Below are 23,068 nucleotides of genomic sequence, written 5' to 3'. Positions count from 1 at the left end.
ACTGGATGTCGGGGTATCTCGCCCCCTCCTCTACGCTCGACTGATCGAGGGAGGAGAGGGAGCGAGAAACCTCCCTTGAAGGGGAAGGAGCCAAAAGAGCGGAAAGCCCCACACTTATGGCCCCCAATACCTGGGCATAGTCTACGGTTGATGGGGGGGCGAGGGAGTTTCTCCGGCTCTTGTTGCATAATTTCCATAATAAAATGAAAACCAAAACAGACATGCACTTACTTTTGTACTTGCAAACACACACAAGTAAAAGAAAAAGCGAAAAAGTCTTCACGCAGTGAAGAAAACCCCGCATACGACAAAAGCGGGCAGAGACGAAGAGCAGCATGTCCATCCACGAGCACAGCAAAAAGCAAAGTGACTCCTAGCCTCGCAGATGAGCGTACCGCTAACTGCCGGAGAAGTAGTTAACTACTGAACCCCTTGTTCAAAAGCTAAGTACCTTCCTATTGTAAAGGACCGAGGGTTTGTATACCGTATCGGAACAAACTGATAAAAGCTACAACCATGGGTTGTTTTTAGTTGTATTCTACATGAAATTGCGCACATTTCCATATATAAAACTTTAGGTAACGGCTAACTTAAAATGGTTGCAACATTACGACAAGGATCGGACGAAAAATTCCTGATTTTTTCAGAAGAGTTAGTGGCGTGGACGTAAGGAAAAAGTTTTTTCATAAATTCACCATAAATCAAAATATTGTGTTAGAGACTTCCAATTTGTTGCAAAATGAAGGTAAATGATTGAATATTACTAGAATATAAGAGTTTTAGCTTACAATTGCATTTTTTGTACCATTCGGTAGAGTCAACAGTTTGGACCGGAAGGTTGAAATTTTGGCACATCGTTATTTATATGAAAATATTTCAAAACTGATAAAAGATACAACCATGAATTGTTTTTAGTTGTATTCTACATAAAATTGCGCACATTTTCATGTATAATACTCCATGTAACGGCTAATATAAAATGGTGCAAAAATTATGTCAAAGTGACAAAATAATTTCTGAGATATGTCGCTGATACTTTTTAGTGCGAGAAGTGTTACGGCCTCAGAGATCTCAGAGACAATGTTACGGTGTCGAAATATCCTGGTTAAAGGACGACACAATGTTACGGCCTCTGAGGGAGGTCCGCTTCAGGTTCGACATGAAATAAATAAAAAAAATTATCAACACAAACAGCTAAATGAAACGGATACGAATATAGAAAGAAAACACTAACACAACAAAGGTTTATTTACAAGCTTACTAACAACAAAGGTAAATGCAGAATGGTATCTCCTATTTACATAAAAAGACAGAATCTTACACTGCATGAACTGGGGGAAACAGTGAGGTAATAAGAATACTTGCTAAACAGTTTGGCACTTCGAAGAGGTGGCTTCATAAAAGTAGATCGGCGATTGCGGACTCCTCTTGACTCCAGTATTGCAGAAACTAATCTTCTTGTAAGGCAGGAATTCCCCAACACCTGTAACAGGACCTTTTCTTCTCTGAAGTCTGCTCGACGTAGAGATAACACGGTAGACCACACCTGAAGACGACTAGACCAATATCCAACCAACTCCTACGGCGAACGTCATCGACTCCAAGGATTTCTAGAACTTCTTAGATGAATCTAGACCAGGTATTGCATCAGAAATCGCTGGAGTTTATCACGTCCTCCCAACGAGATCCACAACACTCCTGCCGATTCTCGAACAGCCGTGAGCATAGACGCTTCCAACAGTGGCGCGAAAGCCTCCTTGCTGCCGAACTTCTCGAAAATGCATTCTCCTTTCCTTTATCTTTCTTTGCTATGAAGCAATTACCATCACAAGAAGAAAGAAATTCGCGCTTGCGCGCCTGGGTAACGATTGTAAACAAAACAACACCTTGATCCGTGAGTCCCAGCATCCCCCAAGGCGCAATTCAAAAGTTTTTGCCTAGTAGGCCTATAAATATTTTTCCGCGAATTTTTAAAAAAACTTTTTTATATTGATGTACCATATGTCCAATCGGCACCCAACAGACAATTTATATAGATGTTTAATACGTCCAATCAGCGTTAAAGGGTTAATAAATTACTAAATTATATCGTATATGTAGTATACAGTATACTGAAGGCTAGGCTAATGTATTCGTATATATACGATATATGTACCACGATATCTTCGTCATCGTATACGCAAGGCTAACTTGTTAAATGTTATTCAATTTCTCTTTGTACTGAATTATCATAAGCCAATGTGCATTGAACCTAGAGAATTAGCTGTAATTAATAATTACTATGTCATCTATGTATAAAGTATGCTGTGTAGTGTGGGCTAGGCTACCTTATATGTAAAGATGGTACTGATTACCCTAGTGTAGGCTAGGCTAGTATAATATTCTTACAGAAAATTAACACGGGCCGACTTACATCCTAATTGATTTGTGACTAGTTGGTCATAACTAATTGCGGTAGTAAGTAGACTACTACAGTGGTACCTCGAGATACGAAATTAATCCGTTCCGAGGCGGCCTTCGTATAATGAGTTTTTCGTATCTTGGAACACATTTTACATGTAAAATGGCTAATCCGTTCCAAGCCCTCCAAAAACACCTCATTAAATTTCATAATAAAGCTAAATTGACCTATAAACAATGAAATACTACAACAATTTGGACCATTCAATACCTAAATTAAGAATAAAAATTGAAAACCTGTAAATAAAATGTATATTAGTGTACAAGAAATATTATTACTGTAAAATGTGGAAACTTACCTTTCGAGTGAGACTATCTCCGATAGTGGCGGCAGAGGAGGAGGAGGACAAACGGCAGATAATGTACGTACGTACGTACACTTAACTTTATGAAAACACAAAATTTAAGGAAAACCATAAAACTAAAATTTACGAAAACACCTTACAAAACTGTAACACTTAACTTACAAAAATCTAGAAATCGGTACGTAAACATTTTTTTTATTTTTTTTTTATAACTTTTTTTTTTTTTGTTTTTTTTTTTTTTTTTTACTTTTACGTAGGCTTTTTTTTTTTTTTTTTTTTTTTTATACAGAATTTTCAACTTCATCACCGCTTTCAACGTTCTGTTTTTTCATCACTTGGTTCTTCCTTTTTGCTTTCAACTTTCTGTTTTTTATCACTTGGTTTCTTCCTTTTTGCTTTATCCTGCTATGCTGAAGGCTCTTTTAAAAAATAACAATCCAAGGAAGATTGCTTCTGCCTACTTTTCACAATGTTCCTGAAACGACTCAAGCAAACGTCATCGAACTGCGCAAGCATACGACCTGTGTGAGCCTTTTAGGGGTGTCTTTTTTCGATAAACAATTGCACTTATGAAAAGCGCCTAGATATCCTTAATTTCTGCCGTTGTCATAGGCTCCTCCTCCTCTTCCTCACCGCTGATAGAGAACTCCTCTTGAACGATGTTAAGTTGCATGGCCTCCAACTCCTTCAGGTCATCCGTCGTAAGCTCCTCTTGGTGCCTCCTCGAGAAGGTCGTTGATGTCGTCCTCGTCGACGACCAGCCCCATGGACTTGCCGAGTGCAACGATCTCATCAAGATCTGGTTCCAAAAACGTTTCGGGATCATCAACTGTTTCCGACTCTGCAGTACCAGCTCGCCCACGTCGAATCCCTCGAAGTCTCTGGCGGATACGGCATCAGGCCAGAGTTTCCTCCACAAGGAATTCAAGGTTCGCCTCGAAACCTCCTGCCCAGCTAGGTTCCTTCCAAAATTGACGCAAGGTGAGGTTTGTGGTATCGGTGATGTCGAAACACTCTTGAAAAGATGTTTCGTGTACAGCTTCTTAAAGTTCGCTATCACTTGCTGGTCCATGGGCTGGAGGAGAGGGGTGGTGTTGGGCGGAAGAAAAAGAATCTTAACGAAGGAATACTCCACTAGGATATCTTCCTCGAGGCCAGGAGGGTGGGGAGGGGCATTGTCCAAACACCAGCAGACATTTCAGGGGGAGCACTTCTCTTCCAAAAAACTCTCACAGTCGGGCCGAAACACAGATTTACCCACTCCGTGAACAACAGCCTCGTTACCCAGGCTTTTGCATTAGCCCTCCACATCACTGGAAGCTTCTCCTTCAGCACCTTATGGGCCTTGAAGGCTCGAGGAGTCTCAGAATGATACACAGTAGGGGCTTCACCTTGCAATCCCCACTGGCGTTTGAACAAAGTGCGAGCGTAAGCCTGTCTTTCATAGGCTTATGCCCGGGTAGCTTCTTCTCTTCCTCCGTGATGTACGTCCGACGAGGCATTTTTTTCCAAAAAAGGCCAGTTCTATCACAATTGAAGACTTGCTGAGAACTGTAGCCTTCCTTGGTCATCATCTCGTCGAAAGTCTTCTTAAATGCTTCGGTCCGCTTTCGTGTCCGAGCTGGCAGCCTCCCATGACACACCACCGAATGGATGCCAGTCCGTTTACGAAATTTCTCGAACCAGCCATGCGAAGCCTTGAACTCTGGGGTTGGCGTTGAAGTCCCTTCCCCTCCCTCGTCTTCCGCCTGCGCAATCAAATCGCCGAAAATAGCACTGGCCTTGTGAGCGATTGCTGTCTCCGTTACTGTATCGCCAGCGATTTCTTTGTCTTTTATCCAGATGAGGAGCAGCCGTTCCATCTCGTCGTGCACATGGCTCCTCTTGCTGGACAAAAATAGTGATGCCCTTCGATGATGTAGTTGCTTTTGATGCATCCTTCTGTTTAAGGATGGTGCCTATTGTCGACGGATTACGGCCGTATTCCTTTGCGATCACACTCAATCGCATACCAGCTTCGTACTTCTTTATGATCTCCATCTTTGTCTCCAGAGACAGCATGCGCTTCTTTCTGTGAATTTCACTTTCTTGGGACCATGACTACGTTAATTTACGTAAAGTCACACAAATATGTAATAATACAGTCTTCGCACAACACGATAATATGTACTGCAACGAAATCACTAACGAATTTACGTTACTAAACGAAATCGTTGGAGCGAACGAATGCCGATTGCGTACGGTAAAGTTTCGGTGCGGAGTGGCCGAGCTAAGGGGACGCAGCGCGTATGTATAGAAAGATGCTGATGGGAGGGCGGGATGCTGTCCAATCAGAGAGAAGGATCTCATGGCTTGGCTAGCATCAGGAACCAATGGGAGAGCAGGAGGATGGTGGCGAGTCTACTAGCACTAAGATGGTGGCGTGCGGCGCGAGTTTCAAAATTGTTATCGGGCGAATCTCGGACTTTCAGAAACCTTTCGTATCTTGAAAACTTTTCGTATGTAGAGCAGTAAAATTTTTCGCATTGGCTTTCGTAACTTGGATTTTTCGTAAGTTGAGCCTTTCATATCTCGAGGTACTACTGTACCAGTAATGTAAAAATGTATCAGTCCTATTTTCCTTAACATCATTTGTGACATAACTTTGTTATTGGATTGGTTGTTCATAGCAAATCAGCTGTTTCTGGCTGTATGAGTTTTCTAAACAAGTATATAATTACTAATGATACTTTTTGCATTCTCTTTTACTTTTTTAACTTAAATAGAAGATGGGATAGATTAAAAGGTGGAGGAAAAGGGGTTAGCCTGACTAAAATATAAATTATCATAAAATTTATTATTTGGATACTTACCTACTGTTCAATTTAGCTATATCTCCCCGCCGATTAGGCGAGTCGGCATTCAAACAAAAAAATCGAATGGCTGCCCAGATGACTGTCTAGTTTACCTGTTCTCCACCAGGTGTGTTTCGAATGTTTTAGCTCTTGTCAGAATTCTCCTTGACAGCACACTAAGTTGTGGGGAGGCTGGGTGGGTCTACTTTAACAGTAGGTAATTATCCAAATAATAAATTTTATTATGAAAATTTATATTATTTGAGATGAATCTTACTTACTGTTAAATTTAGCTGATTACCACATTGAGAAGAGGGATGGTGGGTAGTGCAGCTAGACAAAATTCCTCTCAGCCATTCGAGCTAAAGGTTTCTTATACGAAACCCAAAACATTCTCACCTGATCTGGAAACCTTGGTGGATTTTCCTACCACCAGAAGTTGGATTCCATTCAGGGAGCAAGGCTCTCATATGTATGCAGCAAAGAGTAGCCTTGCGGAGAAAACCGCTTCGATTCAACCAGCATGAAACGCAAGCGGTATGAGGGACCCCTGTGCCTGGGTCCAAAAGCCCTATCAAATGAGTCACTTAAAATGAATACCTTTACAATATAAAAGGTATGCTCCTATACAAAATTTGTACCTTCACGCTCCCCAAAATATTAAAACCCCGGGATTTAAACAAAAGAGCCTAAAGAATTGCTCTTTTTCAGTTCAGGAAAAGACTACCAACTACTAGTAGCGGATTAAGGGCTTTACTGTTTTCAAACACAATTCTGTATACTTAAGGTAGTGATCAGGCAAAAACTGAATTGTACTTCTACTGAGACACATCAATCTTATGCTGGAGCAACAAATTGACTTAACACTAAATGAAGTTGCAACTGCTGCTCACATTATGAATGTTTAACTTCAATAAGGTAGAAGATATGGAGCTAGTTCTCATACACTAGCCTATCCATTATGACACAAGAGGACCTTGTGTTCCTTGACAAAGTTTCTAAAAATCATAACAAAAAAGGTTACAAAAGTTAACTTTGCCTCTTCCAGGCTTAACCTTCACAAATACATTCTAGGTTTTCTAAAACCACCAAAAAGTTAACTTTGCCTTAAGTTTTCACATTGGCAAAAACGTTATAAGTTTCTAAAAATCCCAACACAAAAGGTTAACTTTGCTTCTTCCAGGCTTAACCTTCACAAATACATTCTAGGTTTTCTAAAACCACAAAACAAAAGGTTGATTTTTGCCTCTTCCAGGCTAACCTTTAACCACAACATCTGTTTTTCTTAAAACCAAAAAAACCAAGGGTTAATTTTGCCTCTTCCAACATTTACCTTTGATAAATATGTTCAAGGTCTCTAAAAGGATGATAAAAATGTTCTAGGTTTAACCTTCAAATTTAAATGCCCAACAGGATAGAGAAGTTTCCTTTTTTTCCCCCCCAAGGGGTTAGATTGGAATTCTTACAGGGAACTGTAAAGCAAAGTCTTAACATCACCCTCAGCTCTAAGGCAGAAAGCTAAAATAGCATTCCCTTACACCAGCTTAAAGAAGGGTGCTGACAGCAAATTTACTTATTAACTACTGCTAAATAAAAGGTTTTACAGTAAATTCAGATAAAGTTTAGACCCGCATCTCAACTACAGAGAGAGACTGATATAGAGATGAAGGGGCTTCAATCTCAACACCTTACAGTGCTGGTCCTCAGCAAGATCTAAAAGTACTTGATGCAATACTGAGGAAAGTACATATGGAACGATAACTTTGGAAGTAGACAGTGAAAAGTCTTATCTCCTCTAAACAGAAAACATTGACGTCTACAAGGTTCCAGGTGCTGAAAATTCCTCCAGAATGGTACCCTCAGTAACACACAGACCACTGCTTCTGACCCCAGGCCATGGCAGTTTTAAATTAAGGACAGATCTTATGATAATGTGAAAATCTTATTATTGGGAGGGGACATTCTAATCTCTCCAAGCAGTTAAGGATTTGCCTACGTCAATGGAACTGTATTGAAATGATATTGTTAAACTACAATAAAGTTTTGTACATACTTACCTGGCAGATATATACTTAGCTATAGTCTCCGACGTTCCCGACAGAATTTCAAATCTCGCGGCACACGCGACAGGTAGGTCAGGTGGTCTACCTTACCCGCCGCTGGGTGGCGGATGTACGAACCACTCCCGTAAGCTTGTCAGATTTTTCTCTTCCACCTGTCTCCTGAGGGGAGGCTGGGTGGGCCATTAATCGTATATATCTGCCAGGTAAGTATGTACAAAACTTTATTGTAGTTTAACAATATCATTTTTGTACATGAACTTCCCTGACAGATATATACTTAGCTGATTGGCACCCTTGGTGGAGGGTAAGAGACAGCTCAATAATACAGGTAAGACGGGAAACAACTAATGTTGTAGGATATAAAAACCTTGGTTCTCACCTTTTCAGGATGAAGACTTCATAGATACTATCTCTGAGTCTGCATTGCCTGGAGAGCTACAGCTAGGACGTGGACCTGATGCTGAAAGACTCTCGGATCTACCACTGGGATATGTGATCCCCTATTGTGGTAGAATCCAAGTCGGATGCTGTTAGAGGGACCTTGTCCGCTTACCTAACAGATCCTTACCACTACCTCTGCAAGGAGCAAAAACCCACCAGACCACCTAACAAAATACAAAGGGTTAATTATACGACAAAAAGAGGTGCCTCCTGCAACCTCTTTCAGACCAACCAAAAACAACAATATAAAATATAGGGTAACATATAAAAAATTTACACAGGATAAGTTTCAGCTCCCTGCCCCAGCACCGAATCCGCCGATACGAAAGGAACCCAAGGCGAAGCATTTATCATATGTGATTTTTACATCACGTAGGTAGTGGTTTGCAAAAAACCGATTGGCATCTCCAAAAAAGCTCGCCTCCATCAAGTTCCGCACAGACATATTTTTTCTGAATGCAAGCGAAGTTGCGATGGCTCTCACCTCGTGAGCTTTCACTTTCAGTAGTCTAAAATGATCTTCCTTACAGGCAACATGTGCCTCTGTAATAAGGCTTCTCGAAAAAGAAAAAAGGAAAGAGCATTCTTCGACATGGGCCGAGTGGGTCCTTTACGAGCACCAAAGCACATCTTGATTAGCCTTAAGTTGTTCCTTCCTCTTAAGGAAATACTTCATAATTCTCATAGGGCAAAGAGTTCTTTCAGGCTCTTCCCCTACTAGAAAAGATAACTACGAACTTCAAAGCTCCTGGGCCAAGGGCGTGATGGGTTTTCATTCTTTGCAAGGAAACTTGGAAGAAACGAACACACCATAGAATCTTCCTTAAACCCTACATTGCCCTCAATAGCTTGGAGCTCACTCACTCTTTTAGCTGTAGCTAGGGCCAAAAGGAAGATAGCCTTCTTCGTCAAATCCTTGAAAGAGGCTAAGCCAGGAGGTTCGAATCTAGACGATCCAAGGAATTGTAGGACTACGTCTAGATTCCAGTTCGGTACTACATGAGGACGCTTAATGGTTTCAAATGATCTAATAAGATCATGCAGGTCCTTATCATCGGATATATTTAAGCCTCTATGCCGAAATACCGCCGCCAACATACTGCGGTATCCCTTAATAGTTGACACAACCAGATGACATTCTTCTTTGAGGAAATAAGGAAATCCGCAATTTGGGTCACAGAGGTACTGGAAGAGGAAATGTTCTTCCTCTTGCACCACGTCTGAAGACATCCCACTTTGACTGGTATACACCGCAAGGTGGAAGGTCTCCTCGCTCTTGCGATTGCTTTAGCAGCTGTTGCTGAAAAGCCTTTCGCTCTGACCAAACTTTGGACAGTCTGAAACCAGTCAGACTGAGAGCGAGGAGATTTTTGTGGGTACCTGTCGAAGTGGGGTTGTCTGAGTAGATCGCTCCTTAGCGGGAGCGATCTTGGAAGGTCCACCAACCATTCCAGTACCTCTGTGAACCATTCTTGGGCCGGCCAAAAGGGAGCGATTAAGGTCATTCTCGTTGAATCGGACTCTACGAACTTCTTGATGGTTAGCCCCAGGATCTTGAAGGGGGGAAACGCGTAGACGTCGAGTCCGTTCCAGTCTAGAAGAAGAGCATCTATGCTACTGCCTCTGGATCCGATATCGGAGAGCAGTAAGGATCCAGCCTCTTGTTCTTTGACGTGGCAAAGAGGTCTATGTGTTGGCCTGCCCCATAACTTCCACACGCTCTGGCATACATCCAGATGAAGGGTCCACTCTGTGGGAAGGACCTGATCTTTCCTGCTGAGGAGATCTGCTCTTACATTCCTTTCTCCCTGCACGAACCTGGTGAGAAGCTTGATTCCTCTTTCTTCTGCCCACAGAAGAAGGCTCTTGCTGTCTCGTACAGGGAGAAGGAATGCGTCCCCCCCCTCCTTTCCTGATGTATGCCAGAGCTGTAGTGTTGTCCGCGTTGACCTGCACTACCGATCTTCTGACTGTGGGCTCGAAAGCCTTCAGAGCCAACCACACAGCCATCAACTCCTTTCTGTTGATGTGCCAGGCTACCTGGTCCCCCACCCAGGTACCTGACACTTCGCTGGTTCCCAGAGTTGCACCCCACCCATGTCCGACGCGTCGGAGAACAACACCAGGTTGGGGGTCTGTGATTGAAGAGACAGTCCCTTCGCAAAGAGGTTGGGATCTGTCCACCATAAGAGATGTTTCTTGATGTCCTGGGATAACGACAGGGAGAACGTCAAATCCTGAGAACGACGACTCCAATTCCGATGAAGAAAGAATTGGAGCGGTCTCAGGTGCAACCTTCCTAGGGAAACGAATTGCTCCAGAGAGGAGAGCGTCCCCAGCAGACTCATCCACTCCCTCACTGTGCATACTTCTTTCCCTAAGAAGGTTGTTACTCTCTCGAATCCTCGGGCTATTCCTTTCCTGCGAGGGAAAAGCCCGAAAACTCAGAGAGTTCATCTGTATCCCGAGATACACACACTCTTGCTCGGGAAGTTAGTGATGACTTCTTGAAATTGACGAGAAGTCCCAAAGCCTTCGTCAATTCTAAAGTTACTTGTAAGTCCTTCAAACAACGATCTTCTGAATTGGCCCTTATTAGCCAATCGTCGAGGTACATGGATATCCTCACCCTTTCAAATGAAGCCATTGAGCCACATTCCTCAAAATCCCCGTGAACACTTGAGGGGCCGTCGAGAGGCCGAAACACAGAGCCCTGAACTGAAAAATTTTCCCCCCCATCATGAATCTGAGAAACTTCCTCGAGGAAGGATGGATCGGTACGTGGAAGTAAGCGTCCTGTAAATCCAAGGAAACCATCCAGTCCCCTGGACGAAGTGCTGCCAGCACTGATGAAGGCGTTTCCATCGTGAACTTCTTTCTTTTCTACGAAGAAGTTCAGGGCGCTTACATCCAACACGTCTCCATCCCCCTGAGGACTTTCGGAACTAGGAAAAGGCGGTTGTAGAAGCCCTATGAATGATGGTCTGTCACTAGTTCGATAGCCCCCTTCTCCAGCATCTGATCTACTGCTAGATGGAGAGCTTGATTCATGAGGGTGGGGTCTCTGTACCTGGCCGTCAGTTCCCTTGGGATGGTCGTCAAGGGAGGTCTTTCGACGAAAGGGATGAGGTAACCTCTCCTCAAAATAGAAAGGGTCCAGGATCCGCCCCTTTTTCCGGGCCCAGACTTCTGCAAACTCTAAGAGTCTGGCGCCCACCGTTGTTTGAAGGACTTGCAAGTTATTTGGGGGCTTTAACAGACTTGGCGAAAGTCTTACCCCTTCTTGAAGGTCTACGACCTCTAAACGTAGAGGTTCTTGATGAAGATGCCCCTCGAAAGGGTTCTCGAACACTTGCCTTTTCCTTCTTAGCCTTGGTAGGGAAGGAAGGGCGAGGTTTTCTTGCCGACTGTGCCAAAAGGTCCTGGGTGGCTTTGGCCGAAAGTGACCTCGAAATGTCCTGCACTCGATGTTTCGGGAACAACTGAGTAGACAGAGGAGCAAACAGCAAAGAAGACCTCTGAGCATGGGAGACCGACTTCGTTAAGAAGGAACATAAACCGACCTCTTCTTCACGATCCCGGCCCCATAAATGGGAGGCGATTTTCACTCGCTCCGTCTCTTACCGACTGTCCATACAAGACAAACACACATAAGATCTTCTGGCGAATTGACTCTGGCACTTCAATTTTCTTGGCTAGGACTCCCAACGACCAATCAGGAAGTTAAATACTTCTAGCACTCTAAACATACCTTTGAGCAAATGATCCAATTCATTCATTGCCCAAGTCGTCTTAGCAGAGTTAAGGGCAGTTCTCCTTGTCGAATCTACCAGCGCCGAAAAATCCGAATCAGCCGAAGACGGTAGACCCAATCCTAATGGGCTCTCCTGTTTCGTACCAGAAACCAGCGCGTCCTGATAACTTCGAAGGAGGAAAAGCGAACATCGTTTTCCCCGCTTCTTCTTTGGAAGCCTCCAGGAACCAAAACTCCTCAGTGCCTTCTTCATAGAAAGAGTTGGCTTCATCCTCAAACAAGAAGAACTCTTCGCTGTCTTCGCCGTTGAAAAAAGTGAGTGAGGAGAAGGGGAGCCGTAGGCGTAAGGGAATCCCCAAAAACTTGTAAAAGTAGCTCTGTAAGCTTCTTGTAAGAAGAGACAGCAGCGAAGTGTTCGGTTCCTCATCCGAACCTTCTAGGACGTCTTGTCGAGGCGAGCGAGGAAGATCCTTAGGTGACGAAGGGATCCTAGCAGGAGTTGAGCGAGAGGTTGGAGAACGCCCTCTCTTAGAAGAGTTCACATCCCATGAGAACGATGAGAAGATCTGGGAAGTCTACGATGAGACTCCCTCTTCGAGGTATACGGAATCTCAGCCGAAGGAGAGGTAGGGCTCCTACTCCGAGAATCCTCGGAAACATCCACAGGGCGCTTACGAGGAGGCGAGCGCCTACTGTACTCTATGCGCCTATCCTGAGGCGAGCGGCTGCCAGGAGAAGAGCGCCTATCGAGAGCAGAGCGCTTGCGCGGCTCTCCATACCTGTCTCCAGTTGCGTACGATCAACGGAAGTTCGACTGGAAGGCGAAATGCGCCTACTGAGAGAAGGCTGCTTGCGAGACTCTTGACGTCTAACAAGAGGGTAACATTCAGGAGAAGGGCGCTTCAAAACTAACGAGCGCCTACTTGGAGAAGGGCGCTTCCGGGATTCCTGGTGCCTACCAAGAGACAAACGGTCAGAGAAGTGCACCTAGAAGCGGGAGAGCGCCTACACGGAGAAGGGCGCTTGAAAGACTCTTGTTGTCTGGCCCCTAGGAGAATAATCAGGAGTATGACGCCTTAAAAGAGACGAGCGCCTACTAGGAGATCTATGTGCAGTAGGCTCTTGGCGCCTACCTTGCGGGGAGCGGCTAACAGTAGGCCGTCTATCATGCACAGACTCCTACCAGACTCTAGATGCCTGTCAGGAGAGAAGTCACGATCCGACACTCGAGGAGAGTGACATCTGGAAGAAGAACGCCTACTTGTATAAGGGCGCCTTCTAGAATCTTGAGGCTGCTGAGGAGAAGTCTCACGCGAGGGAGTTGAAGAAATCGCGTGATGAGCATGGTGCAGTGCGCTTACCGGAAGCGGGAATCCAATCTGGAGAAAAAACTTCTTCTTTCTCCATAGAGCGTCCTACGATGTTTTTTGGCGCCTTGAAATCGAAAGAGAGCCAGGCGAGCGAGGGCGCTCACGCGAGCGAGGGCGCTCACGCGAGCCCCCACCTTCATACGAAACCTCCCCATATGAAGGAGAACGATCCTCTGAAGAGCGGCGCCTAGATCTCTTGATCGGAAGAGAAACGTCCTTCTTCCTATGTGATCTAACTGCTAGAGAGTCTGCTAGCGCCGTGATCTGAGCTTGAAGTCCCGCGAGTACTCTCGTAGGAGAATCTTCTTGTTCTTCCTCGGAAGCAGGCGCCGAGCGCGGAGCGCGAGAAGAAGAACGATCACAGGATTTCTTGGGTTTCTTCGCCTCCACCGACGATTCTTCCGGGAAAAACCTCCGGACTAGAAGCCAAAGGACTGCAGGGAGCCTTCCAAGCCCTCTTCAACGGGCGCGACGCATCCGGGGAGTTCCAACCTCTCTTCGGAGAGGGAGACGACGAAGAGGAGAAGCATTGGCGTAGGAGCTCCTTCTTGTAGCGATCCGAGGCAGCCTGGGAGCGTACTTCAGGATCTGCCGAGGGGACGCCTGACCGGTGGGGCTCTCCCTAGCCCTCCTGCGGCTTTCGACTTTCCTACTCCACTGGAACTGGGAGTCTGGAAGAGGTCTAGGCCTAGAGGCACTAAGGAGCCGGTCAGACGCACCCTCCACAACACTGGGACACTGCACTGATCACTAACACTCTCCTTACCTTCCAACTGACGAATCTTCTGATCCATAGAACGATTCTTGGCTTTCAGAGCTGCCGCCTCCGAAGGCGAATCTTCGGCTTCGTGCGGGGAGCCGGGGCTGCAACTTGGGAAGAAGGTTCTAATTCTACGTTAGTACTATTAGGATCCACATCCAACTCACTCATTCTAGATCTGCTAGAACTTCTAGAGGAAGCCTTACGCACTCTATCACGGTTCCAACTTCCTAACATAAGAAGAGAGAGCCTTATATTCTTCTTCATTCAATCCCTTACATTCACTACAAGGGTTAGCAAAAGCACATTCATTCCCTCTGCATTTCATGCAAACCGTGTGGGGGTCTACCGAAGCTTTCGGCAACCTCACCTTACATCCTTCATTCACGCAAACCCTAAACAAAACCGAAGTTTTAACTACCGATTCTAGATCAGACATCGTTAAAGAAAATCAAACTCAAAATCAAACCGGGTCCACAATCAGCGTATGCCAAGCCAAACAAAGCGAATACGTCACCAAATAATCCAAATTAACTCCAGGCAAGCGAGAATCGAAAAACTATCGAGAGAACCGACAACAGTTGTTATCGTTGCACCCAGCGACAGAGAAAAATCTGACAAGCTTACGGGAGTGGTTCGTACATCCGCCACCCAGCGGCGGGTAAGGTAGACCACCTGACCTACCTGTCGCGTGTGCCGCGAGATTTGAAATTCTGTCGGGAACGTCGGAGACTATAGCTAAGTATATATCTGTCAGGGAAGTTCATGTACAAAATTGTGTAGTAGAGTTGATTTCTTCTCAACGGAAGAATGAGACATCTACCAAGAGCATTGGAAATTCTGAAAAGTTTTGCCCTGAGGCTACAAGGGCTCTACAGGAGACTAAGCAATTCTTGAAGCATGAAAATTGCTCAATAGAATTCAGAGTAGATACAAGGGGCAGGCCTATGAGTCTGAATTAGGCAAAATTTAAGTTAACATCCACTGCTCAAGCCTGAGGGCCAACAAAGTAGTAATAATCATTCAGTTGTCCCTGTTCATCTACATGCTAGGAGGCTAAGTGAGTGTTCCTTAAATCCACATAAGTACCAGACTCAAAGCAGCAAACTTCCCACAAAGACTTTGTTTCTGACCAGGAATAAACCTGCTAAGCATCCTGATGTCTTTCCACTGCCTTGACATCTAAAAAGTTTTACCAGGTGTAGTTGACCATGCTATGTTGCATGAAAGGTTAATGACACTAGTTAAACTCTGTATTGCATGACAGAGGTAAAAGACCAAAACTTGGACTTAGGTTTAAGAACCAAAATGGACGATTCCTGGTTAAAGTGTCCCTCCTACAGTCCTGGAGCCAAAGTTGGTTCTGGATTACTTACAAATTTAATGAGTTATTTGTGAGTCGTAATTCTTACACTGAAACCATACATTAATTGAGCATGATTATCTGAAAATAACCAATAAGGCCATGTTTCTTAATGAGGAAAAGCCCTTACCATATAGGAAGGTTCTTTCCGGTCTAAAATCTTCAAGAAGCACATGCCTATTCATCTTGACCGACAAGCATGCATAATTAAATATCATCCCCACATCACTAGATAAGAATGGGGATATAAAGAATTAACAATATAGTGCACAGAAATTGGGCCAGAAGAAGCAACAGGTCTTTGGCCTTTGGAATACTGTTGACAGAGTGGGCTAACTTGAATCACTGATTAAGTATAAGTGTCTTGGTCCTAAAGTCGACACCATCTGCCAATGGGCAACAAGTCCCTGACATAACTTATAGAGGGCTGCATACTAACCCAAACAAAGTGCACAGAACAGCAATACCTTCTAGTAAAAGGAAAAAACCCTTGAAGGAACTTGCATGACTGTGGATGTATGGTAAGTGGAATGAATACATTCTGCATGTATACCACAAGTCTGACCATTCTTTGGAAAGGCACTAAAACCATGCTAGAAAACCAACACTTCCTAAAGAATTACCCTTGGACCATCATTCCCTCTACGTATACACAATCTCCTACTAAAAGAGACTTATGAGAGATCTCTGCTGAAGACAAGGGAAGCTATAAGAAGGAGAATAAACCAGTGGAGGACAATCACAAAGAATCACAACTGCCCTTCACCATCTCCACCATATAACATAATGGTCCCAAGTCTCTCCATGCATGTTAGGAGGCTGCAACTGTCCATATCCCAGAACCTGAATCTGCGCTTTTCCCCGAAAGGTATAAAATAAGACCACCAACAGATAATCCTGAACTGCATAATCAGACAGAAGCAAAAGTGTTCTCACTTCTATACAGAGTGAGAATAGGATTCGGAACGTTCCCATCACGAACTAAGTTCAAACTGAATTAGAACTAAAAATAGGTTAATGTTCTAACTTCTCGTTACGCTTTTCCTGAACTGAATGGGGAGTAGAAGGCGGAGCTACAATGGAAGTCAATACTAGCCTACTAAAATGCCTAGTCTGAGTAGGGATAGCCTGACAGGTTTAAGCCCTGATCTAACTAATTGCTTTCACAATCTATTAGTTCCAAATTTCCTATATCTGACATATTCAGGCATAAATTTCTTAGAACAATTCCCCACACTCTTCACATCTAGTAGTTCCAAAATCACACCCTGTACCCCTGCCAGTATAAAGGAATGTTGATAAACTTCCAATTTCACCATCCTGGTTACATCAAAACATTCCTGCATAGACTGACGTTATTGGTTTTACTTCCGGTGGAAGATATCCTAGGAAAATGAAATTACAATACTGTAAACAGGTATAAAACAGCCAAACTTCATAGAATAACAAAAATCGCCTATACCAACAATCGCCTAGCCGCAATGGCGGCAAGGAGAATTCTGACAAGAGCTAAAACATTCGAAACACACCTGGTGGAGAACAGGTAAACTAGTCATCCGGGCAGCCATTCGATTTTTTTGTTTGAATACCGACTTGCCTAACCAGCAGGGAGATATAGCTAAATTTAACAGTAGGTAAGATTCATCTCAAATAAAATGGAATAGATAAAGAGGAAAAGAGGTTAGCCTATTGTTCAATTTTGGTCTCGTAAATTTAACTCGCATGATACGTGAGATACGTGATAAAATAATTTTTTGAGGGTGAAAATTTGGGGGTCACATGATATGCGAAATCGCGTGTTATGCGAGTATATACGGTGTTATGCGAGTATATACGGTACTTCAAATCTGTGGATTTTGAAGACACATTTGACAGAGCACTAAGATAAAAAATCAAATAGGTATGGTGAAGGAGAGAAGACATAGGTAGGTGTATTAAAAGAACTTGAAATAAATGTTGAGGTCTATGAGAAATGAGCTCTTTGCCACTTATAATAATAGAAGCTGCAAAGGAGTGCAGAAAAGTGGGCAAATTAGCATAGTACCTGCAGAATCTGAGAAAAAGGTCATAGAAATGTTTAATGAAAAGGCACATAAATGGAATGGATATAGAGGATTGAAAAGCATCATATGTAAAACAAAGCTTACAGTAACTGAAAACAAAGAAAAGAGTAGTCAAGAAAGTGGTTGTGTGGTTATTGTGGGAAAGATGTGGGGGAAAGAAAGAATGGGGAAGGGGAGGTGATAATCTTGTTGTGACTGATGGGTAGATCATAATATAAATGAGGAATTGGAGGATGTGAGGTATCAAGAGGCTGAACAAAATGTCTGATATCTCCAAGTTCTAGATGGCTTGGGCAAGTGACGAGAGGCAATGAGGAACAGTCAGTCAGAATAAGCACAAATTTTAAAACACATCTGAAAAAATTTCAAATAAAACATTACCTGACAAACTTACTGTGGCATATCCATCAATGATTGGCTAAGCTGAACAGCTAAGGCACCAGCAGTAACAATGCCACTGCTTTCATTGTCACAATCTTGAAATATTTGTTTTAAGAAATCTTCAAAATCCCCATTCTGGAGTGAAGGTACGATATCTGCCAGCACTAATTTCTCTTGGCCAGATTCTAATTAGATAAAAAAAAAGATAAATAAAAAGGATGAAAAATTAAAATGTTGTAGAGGATTTGGAAATTTCTTGTACAACATACAAAATCAAAAAGTACTCGACAAATCTTCATGAAAAGGTATAACACAGGACAGACATCAATAAAACTGTACCATGGACACAGTTTACATACATATACATCTTACAGGTAAATGGCTTTTTACATAAGATCAGCTTTGAAATAAAATCTGACAAGGGACATTACATATCTTATTCCTCATTTGTATCATCATTCTCATTCTTCTTCTGTTTCCTGTAATGGTCTTTACAAAAAGGAGAAATGAGCTCTTTTTGTTTTATCTTATTAAATCTTGGCTTAAAGAGCCACCTTCTTTATAAATTTTGGGGGTCTTCTTACAGAGTTTCATCCTGTTACAGTACTTCCATGTCTGATAAATTTTCTTACCAACTGTTTCCCTCCTATTCTAACCCCATGCCCAAAACATTTTGATCTAAGCTATTTCATTCAATTTATGAGCCTCTGTGCATCAAGTTTCCTCACAACCTGCACCAGCTCCATCCAGTCTTCTTTCAACTGCACTTAATTTTAAATTACCCTTTCTTCATTTATTAAGGTTTAGAGAAACAACAGAAACCTGACAAACTTAAAATGTGTATGCAAATGATTTAGAGAAAAAGTCTCAAGCAGCAAGGTTTGAATTATTTTTACTGAGCATTTCTATTTCTAGCTGTTAAGATGCTTACCTTCAGTGGAGTTGGGAAGTTTTGTTCGATATCTTTGATGAACTGCTAATGAACGATATATGCCTTCTCCTGTGGCTAAAAAAAAAAACACTTCTTCAGTTTGTATAAAAAGATGGTGCCAAGTCCTGTAAACATTATGCTTGCCTTAGTATGTTTAGCCATAAAACAAACTTGGGTCAAATGCATTCTATGCTAATGTAGCTTCCTGCATTAGTTAATACATACTACATCAATATTACCTGTGCAATTAATTACATATTACCAAAATATTCAAGAGATGTGGGATTTCAAGTAGTATCATACAAAAACTAGGGCTATTTTGGGTACAAGAAAGAAGTATGTTACAATGAGAAAGCATTTGGGGTCATAGCTGGCTTCTAATGACAAACTGAGCTCAATAAGATACATACTAGTTTACAAACATGATGAATTAACACCAGTAGGGATTAAAATCCCTGAGAAAATAACAATTTGTCGAAAATTGTATTTTTCCTAACTATAAAAACCTGAGGTCCTTTAACAATAGGAATGTAACTTGCGGCACCTGGAACTGGTCGTAAGCTTCGAACATGGGAGTAAGGTAGTTAACTGCTTGTCCGACAGTCAGTGCACTGCGCGACTGGGAGGAGAAGAATCACTTTGTTTTAGGCACAGGAAAAACAGAGTGAGGGGTGGTATGAGGTGGGACTATGTGTAAAGGACCTCAGGTTTGTATACTTAGGAAAAATAAAATTTTTGACAAAATGATATTGTTATGATACAATAAAGTTTTGTACATACTTACCTGGCAGATATATACTTAGCTTTAGACTTTGTCGTTCTTGACAAAAATTCAAATTTCGTGGCACACGCTACAGGTAGGTCAGGTGATCTACTGCTCTGCCGCTGGGTGGCAGGACTAGGAACCATTCCTGTTTTTTAATCAGATTTTCTCTTCCACCTGTCTCCTGAGGGGAGGCTGGGTGGGCCATTTAATTGTATATATCTGCCAGGTAAGTATGTACAAAACTTTATTGTATCATAACAATATCATTTTTGTACATGAACTTTCCTGTCAGATATATACTTAGCTGGTTGGCACCCTTGGTGGTGGGCAAGAGACAGCTAACTACTGAAATAGACAGGAAAACAACATATGTTGTAGGTAAAGATAAAAAACCTTGGTTCCTACTTGGTTAGGCGGAAGACTTCAGGGCTACTGCCTAGGAGTCTGCTTCGCCTCAAGAGCCTAAGTGAGGTAGTGACCTTATGCTAAGAGTTCTTGTGGATCTGTCAATGGGGTCTTATCCGCTTACTCGACAGAATCCTGAGGATCTTTGTCAATGGGTGCTAATCCACTTATATGACAAAACACCTTGCCTAATGGCATAATCAAGGAGGACAACACCGATCCCGATCACCTGATCCTAACACCCGGGTTAGCAATAAGATTGAAAGAAGTTACCCTGAACATTCTTTCAAACAACCCTAAAAAACCCCACACCAAATTCTATAAATTAATTAAGGATCGGCATCAGCTCCCTGTCCCAGCACCGAATCCGCAGATACGTATGGACCCAGCGAGAAACATTTCTCGTAAGTCACTCTTACATCCTTCAGGTAGTGGGATGCAAAGACAGAGTTGCATCTCCAGTATGTGGCAGCTAGAATGTCCTTCATAGACAAAATCCTATGAAAAGATAAAGAAGTCACAATGGCTCGCACCTCATGCGCTTTTACTCTAAGCTGCTTGAAGGAGTCGTCCTCGCACGTCCCATGTGTTTCCGAGATGACAATTCTCACAAAGAAGGCCAGGGAGTTTAAAGACATGGGTCTTCTTGGGTCCCTCACTGCACACCAGAGACTCTCTAGGCTACCCTTAATCTGTATCTTCCTTTGAAGATAGAACTTAAGGGCCCTGACTGGGCAAAGAGACCTCTCAATCTCCATCCCTACCAAGGGGGAGAGTCCCTTAACCTCAAAGCTTCTAGGCCAAGGTTTGAGGGGTTTTTGTTCTTTGCCAGGAATCAGGGCTAAAAAGGACATATTGCCGAGTCTCCTTTAAATCCGACACACGAGTGCAAGGAAGAAGTTCACTTGTTCTCTTAGCAGTTGCGAGGGCCAAGAGAAAAATACCTTCCCTCGTCAGGTCTCTAAAAGAAGCCTGATGGGGAGGTTCGAACTTGTTGGATGTGAGGAATTTGAGAACCACGTCCAGATTCCAACTAGGTGAAAGTGAGGACTTCTCTTGGAGGTCTCTAAGGACCGGATGAGATCATGAAGATCCTTGTCCTCCGCTATCTTTAGACCTCTGTCTCTAAAGACTGCGGAGAGCATGCTTGTATATCCTTTATTGTGGATACCGGTAGGTAAGAGAGAAGAACATCAGCAATGTCGGTCACAGAGGTAATTGAGGAGGACAGCTTCTTCGACCTGCACCATCGTCGAAAGACTTCCCAATTCCCACTTCGACAGTCAGGCAGTCAGGCTGAGAGCGGGGGGGATTTGAGAAAGCTCTCGAAGTGGGGTAGTCTGAGCCGATCTCTCCTTAGTGGAAGGGATTTGGGAAGTCCATTATCCATTCCAGAACCTCTGAGAACCATTCTTGAGCGGGCCAAAAGGGAGCGATAAGGGTTAGAGTCATCCCTGTAGAGGACAGGAACTTTTTCATCAATTCCCCCACCAGCTAGAGTGGGGGAAAGACCTACGCCTCGATGCCTGACCAGTCCTGTAGGAGAGCGCGAATGTTATTGCTCTCGGGTAATCAAATGCGAAGCAAAAGTTGTCCAGTCTCCTGTTCTGATACGCGGCGCACAGGTCTACATGAAGCCTGCCTCACAGGGCCCATAGGCTTAGGCACACATCGAGATTGAGGGTCCACTCCAAAGGAAGGACTTGGTTCCTCTTGCTCAACAGGTCCGCCCTTACATTCCTCTCTCTCCCTGAATAAATCTGGTAAGGAGCGCGATCCCTCTCTCCTCCGTCCAAAAGAAGGGTTCTTGTTACCTCCTAAAGGGAGAAGGAATATGTCCTCCTTGTTTCTGAAGGATGTCAGAGCCGTGGTGTTGTCCGAAATTGACTTGGATCACCGTGTCTCTGACTTCATACTGAAAACCCCCCCCCCACTTAAGAAGCCAAAAAGATTGCATACAGTTGAAAACACGTTGAAGTATCAGTTAACCTGGTCCCCCTTCCAGATGCCTGACACTTCATACGTCCCTAGTGCTGCTTCCCCTCGCTACTCTGACGTGTCAGAGAACAACACTAGGCCTACACCGTATCGCGTAACTGACAGCTGCCGACTGACTGCGTACGGTATCAAGGAAAGTTGCTCAAGAAGAGACGAAGATTCTCATATCCGAGCAAGTCACTTGACCATCGTATTTGAAGGGTTAAGCTGAAAGACTATAATCTGTTTGTCACCGATGTCGGACGGAGAAGGTGACGATTCTGTTAAGGCATGAGCCCCACAGGAGAAAGACAAATGCCTTCAAGAGACTGAGGTTCCTGAAGGCAAAACCTTCTCATAGTAGTTGAATCTCAGTTAAGGAGAAACAACACTATATGCCGTAGAAGACGAAGGAGGACAGAGAAGCAACTTACTTCTTCACAGTCGAATCGAGAGAAAGATTCTTAAGATTCTGAACCCGTGCTTACCAAAGACTGAAAAAGCTAACCTCTAAATTGATGCCGTCCGATGATAAGTCGTTAGCTATGAAAGCGGATCGTTTTCAGCAAAGAAAAACTCCGGGAAGTACTGCCTGCAGAACTGCTTTTCATGGGCTGAATATAGAAAGCAGAACTGTCAGTCCGGGGAACAGGCGATGCCTTCCGATACATCTGTTAATTCGGGGTGAACAATGAACTTCCACACCTAGGAAACGAGAAATTTTCTGCAGACAAACTCCGATGTCTGAAGAAAACATTTCTCATAACTTAGTGCGAAGCAGCAGTGGACTATTACATACAGACTTCCGTTACAGGGCTGTAAACAGAAAAAGAAAGATTCCAATAAATATCTCTATGAAAAAATACTAGCAATGTTGAAGGTGATGAAACCAAGCGACATAGCATAAGATGGTCATTCATGCATGCAAGAATCCCCGTTAATCAGGGACCTAAGTCCGTGATTATTGGGCAGAGATATGGTTCAGCAGTACATCATTGCAGGAGAGAGAGACGTAACCGACCATGTATCGCTGAGGGTCAGCTGGTACTGAGGTAACTGAGCTGCTATGGCAAAGACAACAGTCTCATACAACATAAGCTATCGCCGCCTCTTCATCCTGAGTTGCCAACTATTCCATTCTGCAAAGGAATGGGTTCTGCTAGAACCATCGAGCAGAAAAATACGCTCGGGAAAT

The 23,068-nt window shown here is 43.4% G+C and overlaps 1 protein-coding gene across 5 annotated transcripts in view; it reads right to left on the bottom strand.

Annotated features, from left to right (window-relative positions):
• The window catches only part of LOC135194931 (uncharacterized), a 1,136,289-nt gene extending 1,117,460 nt beyond the window's left edge, over positions 1-18,829 (bottom strand). For all 5 annotated transcript variants that reach the window (XM_064221135.1, XM_064221136.1, XM_064221140.1 and 2 more), the window contains exons 1-2: positions 18,726-18,829; positions 17,808-17,979 (exon numbers count right to left, since the gene is read on the bottom strand). In XM_064221135.1, coding sequence (XP_064077205.1) covers positions 17,808-17,821 — 14 coding nt within the window. In that variant the 5' untranslated portion in view covers positions 17,822-17,979; positions 18,726-18,829. The remainder of the gene's footprint in view (positions 1-17,807; positions 17,980-18,725) is intronic.
• Positions 18,830-23,068: the final 4,239 nt, after the last annotated feature.

This window comes from Macrobrachium nipponense, chromosome 15 (genome assembly GCF_015104395.2).
Source record: "Macrobrachium nipponense isolate FS-2020 chromosome 15, ASM1510439v2, whole genome shotgun sequence".
NCBI classification, from domain to species: Eukaryota; Metazoa; Arthropoda; class Malacostraca; order Decapoda; family Palaemonidae; genus Macrobrachium; species Macrobrachium nipponense.
This window is presented reverse-complemented; position numbering and strand designations above follow the sequence as displayed.